Raw genomic sequence first — 27,262 nt, forward strand, 5'->3', positions numbered from 1 at the left:
AATCTTCCAACAAGCAAAAGCCCAGGACCAGATGGCTTCACAGGCGAATTCTATCAAACATTTAGAGAAGAGCTATCACCTATCCTTCTCAAACTCTTCCAAAATATAGCAGAGGGAGGAACACTCCCCAACTCATTCTACAAGGCCACCATCACCCTGATACCAAAACCAGACAAGGATGTCACAAAGAAAGAAAACTACAGGTCAATATCACTGATGAACATAGATGCAAAAATCCTCAACAAAATACTAGCAAACAGAATCCAACAGCACATTAAACGGATCATACACCATGATCAAGTGGGGTTTATTCCAGGAATGCAAGGATTCTTCAATACACGCAAATCAATCAACGTGATACACCATATTAACAAATTGAAGGAGAAAAACCATATGATCATCTCAATAGATGCGGAGAAAGCTTTTGACAAAATCCAACACCCATTTATGATAAAAACCCTGCAGAAAGTAGGCATAGAGGGAGCTTTCCTCAACATAATAAAGGCCATATATGACAAACCCACAGCCAACATCGTCCTCAATGGTGAAAAACTGAAAGCATTTCCACTAAGATCAGGAACAAGACAAGGTTGCCCACTCTCACCACTCTTATTCAACATAGTTTTGGAAGTTTTAGCCACAGCAATCAGAGAAGAAAAGGAAATAAAAGGAATCCAAATCGGAAAAGAAGAAGTAAAGCTGTCACTCTTTGCAGATGACATGATACTATACATAGAGAATCCTAAAGATGCTACCAGAAAATTACTAGAGCTAATCAATGAATTTGGTAAAGTAGCAGGATACAAAATTAATGCACAGAAATCTCTGGCATTCCTATACACGAATGATGAAAAATCTGAAAGTGAAATCAAGAAAACACTCCCATTTACCATTGCAACAAAAAGAATAAAATATCTAGGAATAAACCTACCTAAGGAGACAAAAGACCTGTATGCAGAAAACTATAAGACACTGATGAAAGAAATTAAAGATGATACAAATAGATGGAGACATATACCATGTTCTTGGATTGGAAGAATCAATATTGTGAAAATGACTCTACTACCCAAAGCAATCTACAGATTCAATGCAATCCCTATCAAACTACCACTGGCATTTTTCACAGAACTAGAACAAAAAATTTCACAATTTGTATGGAAACACAAAAGACCCCAAATAGCCAAAGCAATCTTGAGAACGAAAAATGGAGCTGGAGGAATCAGGCTTCCTGACTTCAGACTATATTACAATGCTACAGTAATCAAGACAGTATGGTACTGGCACAAAAACAGAAATATAGATCAATGGAACAGGATAGAAAGCCCAGAGGTAAACCCACACACAAATGGTCACCTTATCTTTGATAAAGGAGGCAGGAATGTACAGTGGAGAAAGGACAGCCTCTTCAATACGTGGTGCTGGGAAAACTGGACAGATACATGTAAAAGTATGAGATTAGATCACTCCCTAACATCATACACAAAAATAAGCTCAAAATGGATTAAAGACCTAAATGTAAGGCCAGAAACTATCAAACTCTTAGAGGAAAACATAGGCAGGACACTCTATAACATAAATCACAGCAAGGTCCTTTTTGACCCACCTCCTAGAGAAATGGAAATAAAAACAAAAATAAACAAATGGGACCTAATGAAACTTCAAAGCTTTTGCGCAGCAAAGGAAACCATAAACAAGACCAAAAGACAACCCTCAAAATGGGAGAAAATATTTGCAAATGAAGCAACTGACAAAGGATTAATCTCCAAAATTTATATGCAGCTTAATAACAAAAAAAACAAACAACCCAATCCAAAAATGGGCAGAAGACCTAAATAGACATTTCTCCAAAGAAGAAATACAGACTGCCAACAAACACATGAAAGAACGCTCAACATCACTAATCATTAGAGAAATGCAAAGCAAAGCTACAATGAGATATCATCTCACACCAGTCAGAATGGCCATCATCAAAAAATCTAGAAACAATAAATGCTGGAAAGGGTGTGGAGAAAAGGGAAACCTCTTACACTGTTGGTGGGAATGTAAATTGATACAGCCACTGTGGAAAACAGTATGGAGGTTCCTTAAAATACTACAATTGACCCATATGACCCAGCAATCCCACTACTGGGCATATACCCTGAGAAAACCATAATTCAAAAAGAGTCATGCACCAAAATGTTCATTGCAGCTGTATTTACAATAGCCCAGAGATGGAAACAACCTAAGTGTCCATCATTGGATGAATCGATAAAGAAGATGTGGCACATATATACAATGGAATATTACTCAGCCATAAAAAGAAACGAAATTGAGCTATTTGTAATGAGGTGGATAGACCTAGAGTCTGTCATACAGAGTGAAGTAAGTCAGAAAGAGAAAGACAAATACCGTATGCTAACACATATATATGGAATTTAAGGGAAAAAAATGTCATGAAAAACCTAGGGGTGAAACAGGAATAAAGACACAGACCTACTAGAGAATGGACTTGAGGCTATGGGGAGGGGGAAGGGTAAACTGTGACAAAGTGAGAGAGAGGCATGGACATATATACACTACCAAACGTAAGGTAGATAGCTAGTGGGAAGCAGCCGCATAGCACAGGGAGATCAGCTGGGTGCTTTGTGACTGCCTGGAGTGGTGGGATAGGGAGGGTGGGAGGGAGGGAGACACAAGCGGGAAGAGATATGGGAACATATGTATATATATAACTGATTCATTTTGTTGTGAAGCTGAAACTAACATACCATTGTAAAGCAGTTATACTCCAATAAAGATGTTAAAATGAAAAAAAAAAAAATGGAGCTGGGGAAGGAGGACATTCCCTTCTCCTTCCTCCTGCCAGCCCTGAGGTGTCACAAGGCCCACAGGAACAGAGAGTGAAAACCACTACCTTACAAAACTACACAGGTCTGTGAGTGGCAAACAGTTTCTGTGGCACTTTCAGGACAGCCCTACAAACTTCAGAGCAGAAAACACCTAAATTCTTGAACATCAGCTATAAGACAGCAAAATTATTGTCTATTTTGCTCACTGATACAGCCCAAAGTGCCTAGGACAGTGCCTGGCATACAGCAAGTATGCTCAATGTATGAATGATTGCAATTGAAAATGAAAGTTTAGTGATTTCAAGGTTTTTAAGTGATAAGAGATATCTCAAGTAAACCTTAGAAGAGAAACCATGATAAACCTGTGGAATCTCCAACACAATGCCTGTGCATAGTATACATGCAACAAATATTTGCAGAAGGAACAAATGCTCTAAAAATAGCAAACCAGAAACACTGAGACTAAATCTTTTTGGATTATAAGATTTTTCTAGACAGCTGAAGGCTGCCCCTTTAAGCACCTAAACTATTTTTATTTTAACCATTTTTGGATGGGAATCATTTAGCGTATTTTTTCAAAGGCTATAGAGAATGTACTTTAACGCTTTTTCTTTGTGGTGAGCGTATATTACAATGACCACAAGAGCTACCGAGGCAGTGCAAAGCTCCATGCTGCCAGGGGTTAAGACAACAGGCAAGGATGTATGGGAATGAGAGACGGTATCTCAGCTTTTAATTACATACCCCACATTCCTACCAGTCCTCCCAAAGTAAATGTTGGTATGCTCTCTCAAATGCACCCCAGGGACCAAAGCAGAGGCTCCTAAACTCGCTGTGCCACAGACACCCTCTGACAAACCCCTACGGACTCTTCTCAGAGTTAGATTTTTAAATGCCATAGGCATTTACACAAAGCAATACAAAAGAATTATACCAGGAGGGAATTATCCAAATAATTATGATAAAGCATTATGTGCTTATCACCAAATTTAACAAGGTCTAGCGGCAAATCGTATGTCTGCCATAATTCAAAGTAATGATGAGAATATAGAGTATTTTTGAGAGATGTGTGGCAACTATAATGCAATATGAAAACACGTGATTTTATTGATGTTACTATCACAGGAGTTGCTAATGCTACGGGGAGGGTGATGACTCATAACTGAAGATGTTAAACTGCAGTTAAAGGTTAGTGGAAATAAAGGTGAATTTTTTTCCCCATCCAAGTTCAGGGACCCCCACTCCCAACTTCCATCCTCAGATTCCAGGTTAAGGATTCTTGGACTTAAGGAAGCGGGGGTGTTGGGGGGCAGGTGCAGCGGAGGGACCAGCTACAATAACTCAAACATAAGATCACCACCACCGCCAGCCATCTCTCTCAGGATCATGGTGTGTATATACTGCATAGATGAACAATAAAACAAAGCCATCCCACTGCCACAATGCACACATAAATCTAGCTGAAAATGGGAAAACTAGACCAGAAGCTTTAGCCATCGAAGTCTACAAAGGGATATTACAATGTTATGATGCAGCCCATAAGGGAAGCAAAATCTAAGTGGGTTAAAACTCAAATGTCCATTACTTAGAGTTACGGAATTAATTTCTATGTAAATTCTTCATCAATGTAAAAACGTTACAACTCTTTTCACACGTTATAAGTACTCAATTTGAGTCTGATGTGATGTATTGCCTAGCTAGTCCTTGATTATGACAATTTAGTCTAATATACAAACAAATGAAAATAATTTTCAACTGTCAACTTTATGTTAGCCCTGCCAATGGGACGGTAGGAAAATATGACAAAACAAATACCTTTGAATTCTCATTTCAAGAAACTCATTTAAGCTGCAGCTCACATCTGACAAATGCAGGCATGCAGGGCAGCCTTTACTCTAGAATCTTCTTCCATCGACTCTCCACTAGCATCTGCTGATTCTTCCAGACCCGTTCAAGCACCTCCATTCCCACGGGCCCCGGCCTGCTGTGGTAATACAGGTCACAGCACTGACATTTGGGGCTGGGAATGGGGTGTCATTTGATTCATTTCTGTGGACCCTGCAGGTTTGTGTCAGTGTTTACTAAACACACACACTTTAATGTGAGAGGCAAGTGAAGGGCACTTTTCTGTTTCTCTATCTTAAAGTGTAAAATAAATAATGTAATCTAATTAACCTTAATTTAAATATATTTATTTGAAAATATGGGGCTTCCCTAGTGGCGCAGTGGTTAAGAGTCCTCCTGCTGATGCAGGGGACACGGGTTCGTGTCCCGGTCTGGGAAGATCCCACATGCTGCGGAGCGGCTGGCCCCGTGAGCCAGGCCACTGAGACTGCGCGTCCGGAGCCTGTGCTCCGCAACGGGAGAGGCCACAACAGTGAGAGGCCCGAGTACCGTAGGAAAAAAAAAAAAAAAAAAAATGAAAGAAACAAAAAATAAAATGACTATTTTCATGAACCTTACCTAATATCAGGTAGAGAAAGTGTGACACCAATATTCTATACAATCATATGCACACTGTCCGGGGAAAAGCTGAACTTCTGAGACCTTCATCGAATCAAGTAGTTTAAGTTAATATCATATCTCGGGCACTAAACCCCCACTTATGGAAGCCAACTATGTGCCAGACACCATGCTTCACACAGATTACCTCGCTGCATCCTCACACCAACCCTCTGAGGAAAACCATGCTATTTCCATTTTACAGAAACACGGAGTCTTCTGCATCAGTGTTGGGCACTGGGGCTGTCGATGAAAGTGACCATCTAAGTGGAGAAAGAAACACAGCACTTTTTAGAAAATCAGGCACTGGAGGCCACAGGAGCGGTCCCCAGTGAAGGGAGGAGAGGGTAGGACAGGAGGAGAGGCTTGGAGGAGAGGAGCCCCGGGCTGAGCCTTCAAGGAGTCGAGGCTGGTCAGGAGAGGCAAGGAGGGCGCTCCCCTCGCCTAGCACATGGCGGGAGGCTGACACAGGTGAGGCTGGGCCAGCAGTTTCCAACAGATCACACGGCTGCTGTGGAGAGAATGGGTTTGACGGACAAAACAGCAGAAGGAGGATGACAGGCAGGAGGATGCTGAAGTGGGAATGGCTTAGTTCCCTGCCCTCACCCTGCTGAGAAGCTCAGTCCCAGAACCAAGGGCCTTGTCACCCCAGTGCCTGGCCCTTTTCCTCACATCAGACCGAATAAACGAATCCACGTGTGAACAAAGGAGCATCTGAGCAGGAAGAAATGACGTCCTCCGGCTAGGGCTGTGGCAATACAAATGCAGAGAAGATGATGAGGCAAAGCACAATTCCGAAGGTCAAACAGGCAAGAATTAGTAATTCACTGGATGTGAGAGTTGACTGGTTGGATGGGAGAACCACCCACTGAGACCAAAAAAAAAATCCAGAAACCTGAATACAAATTACAATTCCCTATTCATGCATATGAGTTCTCTCTCTTTTCAAGGTCATTTTATTCCTGAAGGAGGCATGGAAATTGTGTAGGTAGCGTGCGCTGCAGCCCAGAGAACAAGTCCCCACCCCATGCACCCAGTCCGTTTTGGCATTCTGGGCCAAAACTCTGACAGGTTTTTTTAAAAGTATGTATGTGTGAAGAGCTGTTATCTCTTCTACTTATTTTCAGCAAAAGAGATGCAATTTTAAACACTGCTCATCACTAAAGATCTGGAAGGGACTGCCCATGGTTATCTCTGGGTAGCAGAAATTCGGTGGTTCCTTATTTTTGCTTATCAACATGTTGTTTTTCTGTATTTACATACACTGCTTTTGCAATCTCACAAAAAGGTTTATTTTAAAAGAGTACATTTTTCTTAAACTTTAAGAAATGTTAGAGGTTACTGTCTAATTTTATTAGATAAAGCCTTCCAGGGACAAAATTATTTGGAGGAAAAAAATCTTCATTTTAAACATATGATAAATTATTTTCAATGCAGAATTTCAGCATACATTTCTAAGTGACCCCAAATGCTTCACTACATAACACACAAAATTTAAGTCATGGGACACCATCTGAAAAATAAACTTCCATATCCACAGAAACTAAAAACTTCAGACGACAGTCTAAAAGCGATATTCAAAAGACTGCCCTTTTATATGCATAGGTAATTACTTAAGACAAAAATTTGTAGCTTAAATAAAAATTGTGATAATAGTAAGAACTGGCCTGTTTTATGAAGCTGACAGTTCAAACTTGAGTTTAGATAAACCATTAGCCCTCTTAGTCAGATAAATACTCTTGTTACTTCCTAGGAATTGCAGTAAAATCAACCTAATTCAAATTATAACATTTGTGAACACAGTATGGAATCACCTTGACAACATCAATATTAATTTTTATAAACACAAAATAATTTATAGCATAGGGCTACCCTCTGCATATACGGTGCCTTTATCCAAATTACTGAAAGCCAAAAACCCCTGTCCTCCCCAACCTCACAAACAAAAAGACTCTGGTATGCCAAGTGTGGGCTGGATCTCAGCCCCTGCTTGCCCTGTCGGCTGGATGCTTTTGTGCAGTATGCAACCTGCACACACTTACCTGGCAGCCCATTCACAGCCCTGTCACCCGCATCTGTGAGATCCATAGTAGTTTCCAGGAGCATGTTAGAAATTTAAACTTACTAATGCATGACTGTCCGACTTAACTGCCAGAAGGGCTTCTGCTATGGCTTATAAATATTATTTATAAACCACATTATTTACAGTTTTAAAATACTGCACCACACTAGCTTTTACAGCATTAACTGCATTCTTGAATAAAACCTATCATGTATGTTCAAGAATCCCAAATTTCATTCAGATGAGTGGTAGAAACAGGTCTTTTCTCCCGTATCATCTCAGTCCATTTTTGGAAATAAACTATACTCACCAAGTGGCCATCCCCTTTCTTTCATCTTGATCAACAGGCACATCAGAACTCTGGCCAGTAAAGGATATTAGTTAGAACTGGTCTAATCTATTTTCCACCTAACATATTTTATACTTTATGTCTACCAAGTATGACAATAACAACACTATTTGCTGGTCCCTGACTTTCTCAGAAGTCATGTTAGATAACTTCAATAAATGTTTAAAAAACTCAGACTGTATCCCAGCACAGGATACCTCAAAAGCAGAATTAAGTGGCAAATACTCTCTTCCTGAATTTAGAGATGAAGGAAATCAATCAAGAAAAGTACACAAGGGGCTTCCCTGGTGGCGTAGTGGTTGAGAGTCCGCCTGCCGACGCAGGGGACACGGGTTCGTGCCCCGGTCCGGGAAGATCCCACATGCCGCAGAGCGGCTACGCCCGTGAGCCATGGACGCTGAGCCTGCGCGTCCGGAGCCTGTGATCCGCAGCGGGAGAGGCCACAGCAGTGAGAGGCCCGCGTACCGCAAAAAAAAAAAAAAAGAAAAGAAAAAGAAAGAAAAGTACACAAGACGAAAATGAAACAGTGTAAAGTTGCACATAGAATGAAGTTGTCCAAGTGTCAATTCCTAACGGCGCCCAGCCCTCAGCTAACGGTTCTCCTCCTCCCTGACCCACCTACACTCCTGGTACGTGAGAATGAAAATCCGATCTCGTCCAAGCACCCAACCATCCCTCCACTGGCAGTTTCTCCAAGACCAGGGACTCGTGTGTCACACTGAAGGGAATGAACTGCAGTACTCTTTAAATCACTTCCAGTTCCAAAATCCTACTATGCTATATAAATAAATTGGCTAATAGAATGAAAATACCAAAAAAAACCCAACATCAGGAACATGGTGATATGTATAAAATATGATAAACTCTCAGCTGGGAAAGTACCCACAGGGTAGACCCAGCCTGCCAAAGTTCATGTGAAAAAGATTTACAGATTTTAGTTAACTGTAAGCCCAGGATAAGCCAACAGAACAGCCTGGGTATCAAAAGAATGAAAAAGGAAAGAAAAGCCTATGGCAGTAGGAGAAATGTCATCCTTGCGTTAAAGGGGTCACAGCCCCACCGTCCTCCCTGCCCATCATGCCACACAGCAAGTTTCATTTTCGGTTTCAGAAGACCTTAAAAGCAGAGGCAGTAAGAGTCGCAAGGTGCCTGCAGATCCACGAACGGAGGCTGGAGGACGGAGCTATGGGCTTGCAGCTCGGGCAGGGAAGATGGAAACTCACCACTGCCTTTGCAAGTCTGCCGCAGGGAAAAGGCACAGTCTCCCGCGCTCGCTCGCTCGCTCGCGCTCTCTCTCTCTCTCTCTCTCTCTCTCTCTCTCTCTCTCTCATGGGAAGGAAAGAAGGTGAGACACAGTGAGAGAGAGTTCTGCTCAGAATACAACAATCTGTCTTTCCGTTTGAGCTGTGTAGAAGGGCAGGGACGTCTTGGGGACGCTGAGCCTCCTGGGAGGTGCGGGGAGCACAGCCAGGCGGCTCAGACCTCCAAGCCCCCGAGTCTAGGGCCCTCCAACAGACAGACATCGGGACCTGCCCCCTCCAAGCGCCCCGGAGCCGCACCTCCCAACCTGTCGAGTCTGACCGTGCGGCTCCTCCTCCCCACCCCCACTCCCCCAGGGTCCTCGACTGACTTCATCTTCATGAGACCAGATATTTTACAATCAGGAACATTCCTAGAGAACCAACACCGAAACCAAGGCTGACAAGAGATAAAGGCTAGGCTGTGCCGGCCAAGAGCTGCTTGGGAATGCGTCCAAGGCTTTGTCGTTTCTCCCATGCCAAGGGGACGGCTCACGGGCAGCGAGAAGCCGCTGTGCCTCGCTAAAACTCAACTCTGATCTCCACATTCCACCTACCAAGCAGGAACTGCAGTCTCTGAATCCAAAAGACATTTCCAAAAGTGGGACTTCATCTGGGTTTACAAGGGTAAGAGGAAAAAAATAAAATAAAGATAAGCCCTAAGGGGAGGGGAGGGATAAGGAAATCTTGTTAGGGTAATTCTCTCCTTTAGACTGTATTAGTAAAATGCACCTCCACTTCACAGGCATCTCAGGGAAGACCCTTCATAGGGTTCTGCTTTTCTCTCTACTCTATCTCCAGGGACCTCACCCACTGCCCCAAGGCCGACAAAGATAATTTAGTGTACGTCTTAGGTCTGAATTCATTCCTAAACTTGACTCAAATTTCTAATCACCTCTCTAAGAATCATCCAGACTTTGGACACCTTGACCTTAAAACATCCCAGTCAAGCTCATCCTCTTTGCCCTAAAACAGGTCTCTCTCATTTCCTTGTTTCCCAAATGCCTTCCAGGCAAGTAGTTTGAAAGCCTGGAAAGTGCCTTCTAATCTTCTCTCTTGCTCCATTTTTCTATAAGCCATCAAGGTACAGTCTCTCACTAGGAGCCCAAAACCTCAAGCACTGGTCTAGGCCCGCACTTAACTCAGACCACAGCAAGACCCCCAGCCCTGCCTCTGGCTTCTCCCGGCATATAAACCCGCCCACCCACTCTCCACTGGCAGCCTCGTCTTCCAGAAGGCCAGCTTGGATCACATCAGCCTACCACTCCACAAACTTTCTAGGGCTCCAATCACTACCAAAATACCAACCTCGCAGCCTGACCTGCCGAGCCCTCCACGCGGGTGCTCCAACCACCTCTTCCCTGTGAACCCCCTAATTCACCATCTTTGGCAGGGAGGGAGCTCCACTGAGCTCCACTCACACACATCCTGGGCTTCTGCTCATTCGGATGTCCGCCTCCACGCCTTTGCTCGTACTGCTTCTTCCGGTCAAGCGTTCCTGCTCACCCCCTGGATGGGACTCTCAAAAACCGCTCATTTAATCTGTTCATTTTCTCAGGAAACAGAGCCTCAGAGGCCTGGAACGACAGGCCTCCAGTCACAGGCCAGGCTGGACAGAGCCAGACCTCCCCCCTTCAGGGCTCTTTTTCTAGACCACACCAGGTCCCCGTGATTTGCTTTTAACAAGGATGAAATAGAGACTTCGGCTTGAAATGTCCTTATTAGACTAAAACCTCTAAGCCCACCAAATTAAAAAAAGAGCACAGTGCCCACATTTTTGTGACTTAGGGGATTTCTCTTAGACTCACAAGCCCCACTGGTTACACCTTCCAGTTTAACTGCTAATACCATGTGGATGTGAAGAACTCTGTTGCCCAGCCTGGGGTCTGCCCCAAGGGCTTGAGAGCAGACTCACCCTCTCCCACAAAGAAAGGAGCCGGCAGCACTCTACTGCCTGTTTATTCAATCAAGATTAAAGCAAAAAATTGTTACATCTACAGAGCCTCGAAAAGCTGCAGAGAGAGGTGCTCCAGGACACTATATACAGGCTTTTCTTAACACCTACATCCAAACCACATCTCTGGCTCCTTTTGAGAAGGACAACATTTAAGTTAACAGTGTACAATCGGTTCTGACTATGCCTGCTGATTAAAGTCAACAGGGAGACTGTCAAGTGGGATTTACTGCATTTGGAAAATTATTACCTCCGTGTACCAGAAGACTACTCAGAGGTTGAGCACCCCCCCCAGCCCACTGGACTGTGGGACTTCTGTGTAAGGACCACTGCATACACCCACCTTCCCCTCCGAGAGGCAGGAATTGTGTCTTTCTGTGTCCCAAGTGTCTGGCACAGAGAAGATGCACAATCAATGTGTGGTGACTGACACTGAACTTGAAAGAGAAGCTGTATTTCTTGGCCAAAAATATCTGGAAATACCACAGGACTCCCCTAAGTAGTGTGGTAACTGCAAAATAATGAATACAGTATCATACGTATGCTTTGGTGGTCTAGCTCATTGAGCTCTTCCCTCTGGGGGAAAAGATCCAGAGATTACAATCTCAACTAGTTTAAACACTACAGAATTCATAGAAATCAAACTCTGGTACCATGTTCTTTCAGCTACCCTAAAATTGGGTGATACTGCCTTGACTGAAACTCCAGTGTACTCTAAATTCATACATTTTCAAATGTGGGAAGAGAATCCCTTCCATTCACCTAGAAACAGTAATATGGCTATTTTGGGAACTATAAGAGGGTTCTGACCATACCAAAAGCACTAGCAAACTTCATGCTCATTATACAATTAATCTGGTAATAATCAAACACAAGGGGCCACAAACTCATTACTCATAAGCAGGTTTATGGTTTGTGTTTCTGAAGTCACATTTTACAAAATTAAAGCTCTAATATTTTAAATTTGGAAGCTTACATGTGTAAGAAAACAAAAAGCCTGACACAATAGAGACCATCACAATAGCATGTGTAACTGTCTCTAAGCAAATACTGTCTCAAAGATCTTACGATTTATTTTCACCTAATGACTGATTTCCTCTGGGTCCACCCTGTGAAAAGAACTTCCCAAAAATACTCATTTGGCTGAGTCTCTGCCTTCGGCGGGCCTACAGTTATGAACTCTGCTAAACAAATAAACTTCCTTCCTATTTTTAAAGTTTTCCAAAATTGGAGAATCTACATCTTTGGTTGGCACACTATTTCCTGGACTTTAACAGCCCTGACAGTGAAGAAATTCTTCGCGGTATTTTGAGAGATGAAAAGTACTTCAGAAACAGTGTGGCAGCTGCTCCCTACCTCTATTTTAGGGAAGGGGAAATCAAGGGAGAGTTGTGACCCTGGGTGAGGTCACACAGGCAGCTGGTGGCAGAGGCCTGTGTAATTCTCTCTGCCCCTCTATCCCCTTATCGGATCTAAATGACTTGTGGTCTGACGAAAGCATTTTGCTCTCGTTCTGTACTCGTGAACCACGGCTTATGTTTAATTCATGAAGAATGTGATAAAACAACAGGAAAAAGTCTCAGTATCATGCTGAGTACCAAGTGATGCAAAAAGCTGCAATGCGCTCTGGACTAAGAGTCAGAACACCTTGTTTCAATCTCAGCTGTGACTTTGGGGAAACCACTTCACCTCTGGAGGACCCAATGTTATCAACTTTCAAAAGAGGGAACAGAACTAATAAGCAACTGCAAAGGTCATCTCCACCCCCTAAATGCAATGAAGAAGATGACGGTGATGGCTCACTCTTATTAAGTGTTTAATCTCAGCCAGACATTGTTCTAAGTATGTTATGTGGATAAATCCTCAACAGCCTGGAAGATGGCTCTTATCCCCAATTTTAAGGATGAACAGATTCATGCACAAACAGAAGTGACGTGTCCAAGGTGGCATCTCCACTGGGACCAGATGGAAAGGGGATCTGTCCCAGGCCACTGGCTCCAGGGGCCCTCTCTTCCTTATCAGAGGTGGACAGTCTACGATGACCACCCTGACTTGCAGTAACAGAGACATTCCAAACTGAGAACAATCATCGTGATCACTCAACACGATGTTCTATGAGACCAAAGGCCCAGGGAAGTGTAACCTGAACTGTAAGTCAAGAAATTTAATGGAAACGTACGGCTACAGCCACCCCATTGCCTAGACGAGCTCACCCTAAAGACTGCTTAACAGTTTACATTCACTCACCTCACCTCATGTGACACCCGAACAGGACTACGTGCTGGGCAGCAGGGCAGAGATCACCACTCCCATGGCATCGAGCCAAGGCTAAACAGCAACACAGGCAAACCTGGGCCTCCAACCCATGCCTTTAACTTCCCATCTGGTGTCCCGTCGCAGGCTGGAGGAGATGCCACTGTGGCAGGATGCTCTGGAATAATTCCTAACATAAAGAGCACTTTCCAGAGAAGCTGAATAACTACAAAACGGTTCCATGGTGCTTGCAAAAGAACATCAGATAATGAGTGATAATTCTCTAAAGCTCAAAACTCAAGTCAACAAGAAAATTGAAAACTCAGCCTCAAGGTCACCTCAAAACTGACCTCTTTCAGTCTTTCATTTAATTGCCCTAACGTTCCCCAATTTTGACCCATCTTCAATTATCTATTGGTGATTTTCCTCTCATTTCCTGTTTTCTTCCCTCCCTAACCAAGAACACCATGAAATTCGGGCATTCAAAAAATATGAGCTCCTTCTTGAATAGCTTCAATCTCATACACCTATTTTTAAAAGCAGCCAATTTGAACGTTTTTTACCTCTCACCAATGGGAGAAAAAAAAGTTCAGTCTTTCAGTGGGAAAGGGTATTTTTCTAAGTTCTGACCACCCTTGTTTCAAATCCTGAACATGTGTTGTAATCCACTTATTACAGAGGCAGCATAGGTACAACAGATAAAACATGAATTCAGAACCAGACAGTTCAAGCTTTAATCTTAATAGCTAAGACAAGTGACAAGTTGCCTAACTTCTGTGAACTTCAGTTTCTTCATATATCTTTCCCAAAAAAGGAGGGAAGGAATAATACCACTACTTCCAGGATTACTTGGAAGCTGACTACTCCCAAAACAATGGCTGGCACATATTAACTGCTCAAAAATGTAATCATCTCTTCCTTTCCACGGTTGCGTCAACACTATAAATCCACTCTGCAAGTGACATTTCTCTGAGAAAACTCACTCTCCCTTACTGGAGAAGAATAGATGCGGTGCACACACCTGCTTCATCTCCCACAGGATGCCCTCCTGGGGACAGGAGCCCAGTACTGGGGGAGCTATGTCACCACACTGGACTTTGGCAACTTGCACTCTCTTGAAATACTCAGGCCCTGGTTTCTTCCTACACACAGTTCACACAACTGCCAGGCCTCCCAGGCTCTTGAGCATTTATGACAATGACACCCTTCATGTGTCATGTCAGAGAATCTCCATCCACCCCAACAGACTACTCACTTCATGTTTCCTTCCTTTGCCTTTCTCCTTGCAGGCCCCTTGACCTACTCTGAAATGCACATGCATAAATTCAGGTGACTAAATAAAATATTCTTAACTACAACCTATTGATAGACATGCATACTTTTGATTTTAGTAAAATAATTTAGAGAGAAAAGTACAAGCAAATCAGCAAGGCAACATTAACAAGGTGTGCAAAACCCAGGGGTCCGGGACCTTGGGTTTAGTTCTGCCCCAACTAGCTATATGATCTATATTGTCACCTAATTGCCCTGAGTCTCAGTTTCCTCATGTAGAAAAGAGAATTATATTCTGGTTACACCAGAATGACCACCACGCCACAATTACAACAGGTGTGTCCATGCCCTAGGGTGTGCTGGGATGAAACAAAGCGTTGCTCTTAATTCTGAATCTCCCTGTATCTGGGTAGTTTACTTAATGTGACATGCCGTCCTTAAGGGTTAAAAAATCACTCGTCTCAAAAGAAAGGCGAACAGAGTTAGAGAGCAACCCTGAATAATTCCAAAACATGCTAGAAAACTACCAAGAGTATATCCTAACTATTCTTTTTCATAATCTATCACATTGATGACCTACAACTCAATCATCTTTCTTTAAAGACTTAGCTCAGGGTCTTCCCTGGTGGTCCAGTGGGAAAGACTCCGCACTCCCAATGCAGGGGACCCAGGTTTGATCCCTGGTAGGGGAACTAGATCCCGTACGCATGCCGCAACTAAGACCCGGCGTGGCCAAAACAAATAAATAAATAAATAAAGACTGAGTTCGGATATCCTCTCCTCTAAAGTCTCCCCAGACTCCCCGGCTGAGTGACCCCCTGTGTATACAACTGTATTAGTGCACTAAATTAAATTATCTTCACAGGGGCCTGCTCCCTGATAAATTGCAAGCTGCTCAAAGGCTGAGCCTGTCCTACTCTTCTCTGGATCCACAGCACTTACCACCACGCATTCAAAAAGAACCACGGACTGAAACTGCAAACTCAACCACATTTTAAATAGTTTACATTTGCAGATGCTCTTCATAATTTCTTAAGCAAATTTTGACATTATTTTATTTTAAAATAGGGCCTATAAAAAAAGAGATAAATACAGAACACATTATTAATTTTATAGGTGAGAAAGGCTCAGCAGTTAACTTAGCCCAGCTCAACCAAAGTGAACAAGCCCTGTGAGTCTAATCCCATCGTAACACGTGACAGATATAAAAATAATCTGCATAAGTACCAAAGGTCATGAAAACTAAGAAAATTCTTTTTCATCACATCTTTCTTATAAATCTAACAAACAGTATAGACTGCTGGTTCATCACTCTTCCAATAGCAAATACAGAGGTAACAGAAATAATGGAAAAATGAAAGGTACTTAAGTCTAGATTCACAAATATAACCAAATAATTTTTTCCTTTTCTATAACTTTTATAAATGTTCCTGAATACAAATACATATATTATGAAATAAGATTCAAAAAGACTAATTTATTATTTCTACTCTTTAAAAGTTATCAAAAGAAAGGAAGGGCTCCACATCACATATCATTAGGGAAATGCAAATTAAAGCAACAATGAGATACCCTTACACACCTATTCAAATGGCCACAATCTGGAACACTGACAACATCAAATGCTGATGAGGATGTGGAGCAATAGGAACTCTCATTCACTGCTGGGAGAAACGCAAAAGGGTGCGGCCACTCCGGAAAACACTTTGGCAGCTTCTTACAAAGCTAAACTTACTCTCACCATATGATCCCACAATCGTTCTCCCTGATGTTTACCCAAAGGAGTTGAAAACGTATGTCCACACAAAAACCCACACAAGGATGTTTATAGCAGCTTTATTCATAACAGTCAAAACTTGGAAGCAACTGAAATGTCCTTCTGTAGATGAATAGATAAACTGTGGTCCATCCAGACAATGGGATATTATTCAGTGCTAAAAAGAAATGAGTGATCCAGCCATGAAAGGCACTGGAGAAACTTAAATGTACATTACTAAGTGAAGGAAGCCAATCTGAAAAGGATACATACTTTATGATTCCAACTATATGACATTCTGGAAAAGGCAAAACTATAAAGATCAGCGGTTGCCAGGGGTTGGAAGAAGGAAGGGACGAATAGGCAGAGCACAGAGAATTTTTAGGGCAGGGAAACTATTCGGTGTGATATTACAGATACATGCCATTACACATTTGTCCAAATGCATGGAATGTACAACGCCAATAAAACACAGTGTAAAACATGGACTTTGGGTGATAATGATGTGTCAATGCAAGTTCATCAATTGTGACTAATGTACCACACTGACTGGGGATACTGATGACAGGGGAGGCTCTTCCAAGTGTGGGAACCGAGGCTGCATGGGAAATCTCTGTACCTTCTGCTCAATTTTTCGATAAACCTAAAATTGCTCAAACAATAAAGTCCATTTAAAAACAGAAACGGGGCAATTTGAGTCTATTTTTCAATAATAATCTGATGCCTAGTCTATTATAATGTCCTAATGGTATTTGGGGCAAAGTTAAATATCCTGAAAAAGAGGAAAGGCCATCAAAGTATTTTTTAAATTTGATAAGCTGAATAGCTAATACCTAAAATGTTCAAATTTTTTAAACAGTGCAAGAGTATGCAATGCAAATTTTTCCTTTCACTCCTATTCTCCAAACACCCAATTTTCAAGGTTGTTGATTTTTTTTTTAAGTTTTATTTCATGGGACACTATTTCTACTATTGTCCTCCCAGACACAAGTGACTATTCTGAAATCATGGCATTTGTTCTAAAAAATATGAGCAGCTCCCATGTCTAATAGTAGGTATAACAGAAAATATTTAAACTGAGAACCTTGCTCCTCAAAGTGTGGTCCCCAGACTGGCAGCATTAGCATCATCACCTGTGAGCTTGTTGGAAATGCAGAATTTTGAGTTCCATCCCACACCTACTAAAGTAGAACTACGTTTTAACAAGATGAAGCGATCTGTATGCACTGGTATACATGACAACGCCACCTCTGTTTTCATAGAGCTTACAGGCTAAGGAGGTAAAATATTCAAATAACTGCAACGAAGGATACACAGGATAGACGACGCAGCTACAAGAGTTTGGGGAGAGATCAGCTTTGGCCCCTAAGGGGTCTCCACTGCCCCAAGATAAAATGCCAGCTCCTGTGAAGGGGTCTGTGTGCCGTGCACACCCTTGTCCCAGCACATCCGTTCAGCTCACCCTCTGCTACCCGCTACAGCAGATTTCCTGCCAGCCTGACCAACAGCCCGTCACTGAGGTTCCTCAACACGCCTGCAGGCCTCTGCATGTGCTACCCCGGCACACCCTGCCCCTCCCCGGCTACCTCCTCCTTGGCCACCTTCCGGGAAGGGGCAGGAGCCCCTCCAGCCTCTCCCATGGCACAGCCCAGCTAGCTGATGTCTACCCTCCCCTGCCAGAGGAGCTCCTCCAGGGCAGAGGAAATGCCTAGGGGTTATTTTCTTCCCAGTTTAGTATGCTCATCCAATTGGTGAATGAAGGAACGAGAGATGCTTCAGGGAAGGGATGAAGACGAGAAGGGCTTAGTCAGTCAGAAATGGAAGATCACTGCAGAGGCACATTTAGGCTAAGATCGGATTAGCGAATCTGTCTCAGGAGAACAAACTATAATTTGCTTTTTTCTCATTATGAGATCTGCTCCAGGCAGTGTTCCGTTGTGGATTAGGTGGGGTTTCTACCCCTGCTTTTCTCCATTCTCTACTCGTAAAACCAACCTGTGCCCGAATTACTGTCACTCTAAGCAACTCGAGCTCCCGAAGCGCAGAGAGGCTGCTGCCACTACCCAACAAGCACCCCACAGGAGCGCCGCTGAAATCTTGGTTGGGGCTACACCAGCTCCACTTAGCAGACGCAGCAAATTTTTCAAATTCAAGGAGTGGCTTGACTACGACAAGTTCTTCCCTCTTCATTCAACTCAAACATGTACTAATTAAAAGTAATATAAGTCTACAGACCAAAAAAATGTTAATACATATTTTAAAATTTTCCATCACAACCTAGGACACAACCTCAGCAACAAACCGACATCAGACTGACTTGAAGCAAGACAACAGAACTACCGCCTACATACTAGCTACAGGCAGATTCACAGCTTCAGGAAGGCTGCTGTGCGCTAACAGGCAAAATAAGTCCAACTGGTCAGAGGCACCCAAGGTGGGCTGATCCAGTCTGCAGGAAACCTCAAAGGTAAGTAAATAAGCCCAAAGCCAGGACACAAGTGTGCCTGCAAGCTGTGGTTAGAGGCAGCTGAGCAAAGGACAAACTGTGCTTGTATTCAACACAGAAGAAGCAGTTGGTTACTCGGTCATTTGCACCAGCCCCAGACGCTGGGTCACAATCATCACACCAGCCTCCTAAGCGGTGCCCTTGGCTTCCACCCAAAGCAGACATCACTCCTCGCTTTCAAGCCCACAGCATTTACAAGCAAACCCCGCACAGTGCCTGCAGAGCCTGGCCCAGATCAGCCCTCCCCGACTCAGGGCCCAGCTCTCCGGGCCCAGCTCTCCGCGCTTCACCTGCCTTCTTCCTGCTGCTCTACCAAGCCCACCTCCAGGCCTGTTCCCTGCTGCTCCCTCCCCCCGGAACATCTTCAGGGCCCTCTCACCGCTCCGGTGAAATGCCACCTTCCTGCCACCCAGGCCCCACGCACTCTCAACCGAACCACCCTGCTAACTTCCCTTCCTAATACTCACCACCATCTGCAATTACCTTGCTTAGGCTGTTTCTTTCTTCACCGTCTCTCCCACCTCGAATTTGAACGCCATGAAAACAGGCACCTGGTCTGCCTGTTCACTGCTCAACTCCAGCTCCTCAAACAGTACCCGGCAAATAGTAGGTACTCAATAACTGTATCCGTGTTGAACACATTTGTTAAATAACTTGTTGAATGAATAATGGCTATAAAACCCATGTTTTAAGCAAAGCCAAAATATGAAAAACCTGGTTTTAGGTAAAATATTAATCAGTGATTGAGTACAAGTTTACAAAAGGACTCCTTCCCTAATGCATTTTTAAATATTTGGCTTAAAAAGCTTCAGTGTGCACATTTTTAAAATATTTATTTATTTGGCTGCGCCGGGTCTTGGTTGAGGCACGCGGGATCTTCGTTGCGGCATGTGGGATCTATTTCCCTGCCCGGGGATCAAACCCGGGCCCCCTGCATTGGGAGCACAAGTCTTAACCAGTGGACCATCAGGGAAGGCCCGCACATTTTTAAAAGATAAACCTTTGGCACAAAATGAACTAACTCCTTCAGGGCATGAACAGTGCCTGGTACACAGAAGGCACCCACTAAATATCTGCTGAATACATATGTAAGCACTGGAAAATAGCTTAATACGAGGCATGAGCTATATGAAACTGGACTTGGATTTGAGAACACAGTAAATTTAGCTATATTTAGGTCCCATTTTCCATTTCATCTGATAAACTGACATAGATATTTTTTAAATCCACTAATTTGAGATACTAGCAGTAATGTTAGCCATCATCTTTACAGGCGGGTGCAGATCCAAGGAAATTCAGAAAGTTACCTGGCAGTTCTGTTGCTGTTAGTCTTCACCAATATGTAAGTGGCGGCAATAGAAACAATCAACAGAAATACTCAGAACTGCCAGGGATGTCTGTGGACCTAGTATTAAAATCACAAACCTTGAGAAACTTGTTTTTATTTATACACTGTAATCTACGTAAAAACTCCACTGTTGGGACTTCCCCGGTGGCGCAGTGGTTAAGAATCCGCCTGCCAATGCAGGGAACAGGGGTTCCCAGCCCTGGTCCGGGAAGATCCCACATGCCGCGAAGCAACTAAGCCTGCGTGCCACGACTACTGAGCCCGCGCTCTAGAGCCCTCAAGCCACAACTACTGAGCCCACGTGCCACAACTACTGAAGCCCACGCGCCTAGAGCCCGTGCTCCCCAACAAGAGAAGCCACGGCAATGAGAAGCCCTCACACTGCAATGAAGAGTAGCCCCCGCTTGCCACAACTAGAGAAAGCCCGTGCGCAGCAACGAACACCCAACACATCCATAAATAAATAGATAAATTTATTTAAAAAAAAAAAACAGGGCTTCCCTGGTGGCGCAGTGGTTGAGAGTACGCCTGCCGATGCAGGGGACACGGGTTCGTGCCCCGGTCCAGAAAGATCCCACATGCCGCGGAGCGGCTGGGCCCGTGAGTCATGGCCGCTGAGCCTGCGCGTCCGGAGCCTGTGCTCCTCAACGGGAGAGGCCACAACAGTGAGAGGCCCGCGTACCACAAAAAAAAAAAAAAAAAAAAAAAACTCCAGTGTCCCCAGTGAAAGACTAATCAAGAAACCGCACCTCTATAAGCCTGGCCTCATTTTAATATAATGCACATCTGCCTTAATGTTCCAGGACACGTCTAATTTTAAAAAGTGTATCTTAATTTTTCCCTTAACAGATAATCTCTTTGAAATAAAATTCTTCCTTATTTTGGCTTTATTCTTACACCATGAAATTACATGTTCAGTATTCACACACTACTAATGCATCACCCAAGAAAAACAAGTTAATGTTCAGGTAACCACCTGCATCAAGTGACACCCACTCCCTTTCTTCCCTAACAGGTGTTGGGCTGCAGTTTACAAAGGTCAAAGCAGGAATTTGATGTGCAAGTGTTTGTGTGAGGTGTGTGCTCATATGCATTTATGTGTTCTTGAAGGGTCATTCTAAAATCTAATATAAATGCACTTTGGGAGTATGCAGTTCTGTGTATTATCTGTGCCTCTTGTTTATACTTTTAAAATATTTCCTGGTCTAAAATGCAAAGTGTGTTAATGACTTGTCTCTGAACTGAACACCAAACAGCTTCCACAGAAAGCCACTCTTATAAGCTATAACCCCAAGAAATGAACTTTCAAAGAGTACCTTCATATTCTAAAAGCTCTCACAGAATAACACACTGTCTACAAAAATCAATTACAGGATGCAATTTACAATAGCACAACACCTAGAAAAAATGAAATACAAAAGAACTACACTTTTAAAAATTATGCTGACAACTGACATAACTTTACTGGAAAAACATTTCATAGTTTTTTGTTGTTGTTCTGTAGTTTAAACAAATTTGGAATAACATGATTCAGAACTCAGATCAAGTTATCAACATGTTCATTTTTTACATGAGCTTTTCAAAAGTACTGCCAGTTGCAGAAAGCTGACAATCCTTGATTTCTTTTTTAAGTAAGGCTTTGGCTTGCTGTTTTCACTGTCACCTCTGTAGGCCAATGTAAACAGAAGTCCACCTCACTCCTATAAATGAAAAGGATCTTATTAAATATGTTTTAGGAAAGTAAATAAAACTATAAAACAGTACTAGCAGTAAAGTTTTCTTAGATTTACCTCTTGATTTTCGAATAAAACAACACAATGAGTCTATTTTTTTCCTCCTTTTGGCCTTGCAGTGTATAACAAAAGGAGACTCAAATCCTCAACCGAGTAATATACACACCCTGAATTACTTTTTAAACTATATAACATTCTTAAATTTTAGCATTATTTATAAAAGCCAATTAGCTACCACTTCAAGCCAGAAAACCTGGGCATTATTAATTTTTCTTCAGTTCAAAACTACCTTATAACAACTCACAACCTGTTTGAAAGTCACTTCACTTTACTACTAGCTATGTCTCAGGGAGTGAAGATTCTGGTGAGGATGGGTAGTGCCCGTCTAGTAACTAGTGTTATCCTGTTTCTGTGTCTCCAGTTTATTACCACTTAAATGATAGGCAAAGCTTTATCTGTCTCATAAATAGGTATTTATAAAAATGTACTTTAACACTCTAAAATCGCTGCATCATAACTAGAGATACCACCTAACTATTATTTGTAAAGGGTCACAGAACGGCTAACAGGTTCTCCCATTATGAGTTTATTGCTCAACCAACCTGCCATACACCAAGAGCGAGCTCTGCGAAGGGGCTGGCAAAGAGAGGAGCCCGTGGGGCACGAGGAAGGTGCCCCATTAACCCGCCGACCTGTGGAAGCTTTGAGAGCTGCATCATTCAAAACACACAAACACCTGGTACTCCGGGAGGGTATTATTCTATTACTGGCTTCTCAAACTGATGAGAACTCTAGAAATCCACTCCAATCCCTTCATTTTTGCGATAGCAGAATTGGCCCGGACACGTAACGCTTAGTGATTCTGAAGGCGCCAACGTTCTGAAAATAAACTTTAAGGAAACAGAAAGAACTTACGTTTAAAATTCAGACTCCGTGCTCGCTTCGGCAGCACATGTACTAAAATTCAGACTCCAAAACTTGCCCCTGGAAACCAGCGAGTTAAAAACAAAAGACAGACATCCTCTAAGCGCACCAAATTCAGCCTTCGGGAATCCTCAGGGCACTATCCCAGACAACCGAGCACAAACCTGTACCCGGGAGGCTGACGCGCGAGGTCCCGCCGCCGAGAAACACCTCGCGGTGAATCCGCGGCGTGAGGGTGGGGGGACTTCGGGAGCCGGAGAAGCCCACCCGCCCTGCGTCGAGCCTCACTCTCCCCACCTGTGAAATGGGCGTGACGTCGCTGGCCCGTTCGCCCCACGGGGAAGAAAGGCTAATGAATGAGAACCACCTGGTGAACGGCCCGGGCCGCCCTGGCCGCTCTCCGGCAGCGGTCCTCAGGCAGCGGGGCGTCCTCGGGCAGCGGGGCGCCCCCGCCGCGGTCGGATTCCCCCCCAAGGCCGCGGGCGCTCTCTGTGCTCCGGACTCCCCGCGGCCCGACGGTTACCAAGGTTCCCCAAGCCGCGCCTGCCCGGACGCCGGCTCCCGGGCCGTCAGCTACCGTAAAGGGCGCCGTCCCGACCCGGCCCCGACGCCGCCTACCTTGGCCACCCAGCTGAACAATGGTGACATCGCGGGCCGGGCGGAGGCTCGTCGCCCGCAGCTCCGGCTCACTCCCGCCGCCGGCCCGAGGGGCGGCGGGCAGCCGGGGGCGGGCTCGGGGCGCGGCGGGGCCCGGGCATGGCTCCCCCCGCGGCGGCGGCGGCGGCGGCGGCGGCGGCGGCGGCGGCGGCGGCGGCGGCGGCGGCGGCGGCGGCGGCGGCGGCGGCGGCGGCGGCGGCGGCGGCGGCGGCGGCGGCGGCGGCGGCGGCGGCGGCGGCGGCGGCGGCGGCGGGCTCCTCCCCGCTCGTCACTGCCCCGAGAGGTCGCGCCCGCAGGGCTGCCCGGCCGAGAAAGGGAAGTGGGTGGGGAGAGTGGGGGAGGGGAGCGGAGGGGAGGGAGCGCGGCCGACCCCGCCCCCACCCCGCCCACCCCCACGCTTGGCTCGCGGCGGGAAGTTGGGACCCGCGGGGGTCGTCCTCCTCCGGGACGACCCCGGCTGCGCGGCTACTGGGGGAGGAGTCGTAAGCCCTAAGGGCTAGGGACGCGGCTTTCTAGGCCTCTGGGGTCCGTTTCGCCCAACTTTCAGAAAACTAAGAATTACTCTCCTTGAGGTTCGGTAAAAGCCCCAGAGTTGGAGCGAACACAAAGCCCGCCCAGCGTTCCAGGGGTTACTGTCGCCCCCGCAGCGTTTCTTCCTAAACGCTCCGGATTGCTGGTAACAAAAGGGCTAGTGTTCCCCTAGCTCCTAATACCTTTATATAATCAAAGGTGGTTTTCTTGGAGCCAGAAAACTCAGCTGTTGAGACTAGAAAAGGGGCGGTGGAAAAAGAACCTTCAGTTCCTGCCAGCTGGGAGGTTTCAGCAACGTGAGAAATGTTGGTTTCACCAGTTTTCTTCTCTCCCAAGGCAAGATGATAAGCAGTGTAGTCAGTTTATAGCTACAGAGGTTAAGCTGAGTTTCGAACTCAGACACCCAAGAGTTGAACTTTGGAAAAATAAAAAAAGGCCAAAGGACACATTAATAACCAATGTGTAAATATATGTGTCATGTGGGAGCCACTCACTGAGTTCCTCAAGCCAAATAGCCACCCTAACCCCATAATTTTGCTTCTTTCCTCTTGTCATATTAATTGTGCCTTATCTTCATGACAGGCCAGTAGGACATTTTAATGAAGTTCCCCAAATGCCTGGCATCTGAGTTAGGTGGGTATATTCGTTATCTATTGCTGCATAACAAATTACCCCAAAACTATGAAGCTGGAAACAACTGTTTCTGTGGGTCAAAAATCCGGGGAGTATCTTAGCTGGTCCCTCTGACTCAAGGTCTGTTAGCCGGGACTGCAGTCATCTCAAGACTGGGACTGAAGGACCCACTTTCAAGCTCATGGTTGTTCCCAGGATTCAGTTCCTTGCAGGCTCTTGGACTTAAGGCCTCAGTTTCTTCCTGCAGCATGTGGATCTCCCCGTAGGGCTGCTCACAATATGGCAGCCTGCATCTCCTAGCACAAGTGATCCAAGAAAAAGCACGTGTCCAAGAAGGAAGTCAATGGTTTTATAAACTAATCTCAGAAGTGACATCCCAAGACTTCTGCCACATTCAGTCTAGTCCACACTCAAGGTGAGGGAATTACACAAGGACATAAATACCAAGAGAGGACCATGGTGGAGGGAGGGGTGTCATCTTTTTTTCTCCTCCCAGGTAGGGTACATGGGAACAAGATAAATGATAAAGGCATGGTGAAAGTCAAGAGTGATAGCATTCTAACAAAGCCTACCTGGGTACTCGAAAAGGGCCTTCAGAGCATCTTAGGGAAGTGCTATTCTTTCATTCTTTTCAGCAGTGATGTTCCCAAAAGAAATTAAGAGGTGGAAAATGGGAGTGCATTTGCAGCCATTTAACCAAATCTTTCTCTGTTATCACATTACTTCCCCAAGCAAGCGGAAGAGATAGAGGCTGAGAGCTCCATCAAAGTAAGAGCCTTTATGGCCACTACAGCCTCGCTACTCAAAGTGTGATTCATGGACCAGCTGCCTTGGCATCACCTGGCAATTGTTAGAAGTGCAGACTCTCAGACCCTGCCCTAATATCCCGTCCTACGGAGTCAGAACCTTCATTTTACCATGACTTCAGGTGGCTAGGATATACATAAAGTTTGAAATGCACTAGTATATGAGATCCACTGACACTGGCCTTAAAACAATGTAACAGACCAACAGCCCCTTGAGAGAACAGCTAAAACTGTCCTTCGTCCTTGCGATGGCGTGAACTAGCTCAGCAGAGGTAGACCTGGAGAACTACGGGGAAGCAACACCGTTGTGATGGGAGTGGCTGGGCAGCTGAGGACCAGGCATGATAAGCTGGATGGTTGACAAATGTCATCACACACCATCACTCCAATCCCTAGCCTGAGCTCTACGAAAATGCCCAGGACTGAGAAGCAACTCAGGGGAAAGGATGAGGGGAACCCGAAATGGACTACAGAAACCTGAATTACCTCCAACTGACCGAGATAAACTTTCTACTTCTTCAGCAGGAGGTAAGAAGGCAAAAAAGAAAAATTAAATTAAATTTAGAAGGAAAATTGCACTTCTTGCACACACAAAAAAAGGTTAAGACTAAATCCTGAATATGACACTTAAAATATGACAGGTGAAGTAGGGACATCCAGGCTTCATTGTTTTAACCTGGACCCCTGGACTTCCCTGGTGGCACAGTGGTTAAGAATCCTCCTGCCAATGCAGAGGACACGGGTTTGAGCCCTGGTCTGGGAAGATCCCACATGCCACGGAGCAACTAAGCCTGTGTGCCACAACTACTGAACCTGCGCTCTAGAGCCCGCGAGCCACAACTACAGAGCCCATGTGCCACAACTACTGAAGCCTGTGCGCCTAGAGCCTGTGCTCCACAACAAGAGAAGCCACCGCAATGACCGCAATGAAGAGTAACCCACGCTCGTCGCAATTAGAGAAAACCCGGCGCACAGCTATGAAGACCCAATGCAGCCAAAAATTAATTAATTAATTATTAAATAACTAAACCTGGACCCAATTCTCCATGTATATACACATCAGTGTGGAGTCTCCTGCAGTTTCTGGTTTGCACTTGCCTAAACCTTACATGATTTTAGACTAAGGTCTCCATCTCCATCTGCTCCAGGTCTCCCTGCCTGATCTGGGCAGAATCACTCATTTAATGGGAAAGTAAGAACCTTTCGAGTGGGTGGACTTGATAGTAACGTATGGGGCTCTAACACTAAATATTACATGAAAGTTCTTCATTCCCTGCCAACATGTAGCTTGCCAACAGAAATTCTATTGTAATCTGGAAGTTCATTAAAGGGAAACTTTTACATCAGACAATCTAACAGATCTCACATTCAAAACAATTTTCCTTAAAATCTATTTCTCCCATCTGAAAAATGTATCCTTCTCTAAGAAACTGTATATTTCCCCAGGGAAGGACTGTACGTAGAGGGGGCATGGGTAATTTTCAATAGCTCCCCATTGATTCTTTTTCAGCCAGCATCAAGAACGCTTACAGACAGAATAATCATTGCTCAAAGATGCTGATGGCTCCCAGCCCTGATTTTCTATCAGAGTTACCTGTGATGACAAGGTGAGTGGGTGAGGAAGGAGGGCAGATGATATGGCTGCTCTGTGGCAGGGTGGAATGCTCAGAGACCTGAAAGAGCAGGTAGGTCATATAAATGTGTACAGAGGGCCAGGTGTGAGACAATAAGGAATGAATGAACTGTGGCATCTTGGAGAATGCATGCTCAGTTATTAAAACACTCCACCCAGCCAAGCAAAATGTGTGAGCTTGGAGGAGTGTGTATCGTGTGTGTGTGTGTGTGTG

At 44.6% G+C, this 27,262-nt stretch overlaps 1 protein-coding gene across 8 annotated transcripts in view; it reads right to left on the bottom strand.

Moving 5' to 3' along the window:
• The window catches only part of TBC1D1 (TBC1 domain family member 1), a 239,342-nt gene that overhangs the window by 117,903 nt on the left and 94,177 nt on the right, over positions 1-27,262 (bottom strand). Inside the window, exon 1 of one of the 8 annotated variants that reach the window (XM_049709614.1) lies at positions 23,407-23,571. The exons of the other annotated variants lie outside the window; for them this stretch is intronic. Coding sequence (XP_049565571.1) covers positions 23,407-23,436 — 30 coding nt within the window. The 5' untranslated portion in view covers positions 23,437-23,571. Of the gene's footprint in view, positions 1-23,406; positions 23,572-27,262 lie in introns of those variants that run through there. 8 annotated transcript variants of the gene reach the window in all.

This window comes from Orcinus orca, chromosome 4 (assembly GCF_937001465.1).
Source record: "Orcinus orca chromosome 4, mOrcOrc1.1, whole genome shotgun sequence".
Taxonomy (NCBI): Eukaryota; Metazoa; Chordata; class Mammalia; order Artiodactyla; family Delphinidae; genus Orcinus; species Orcinus orca.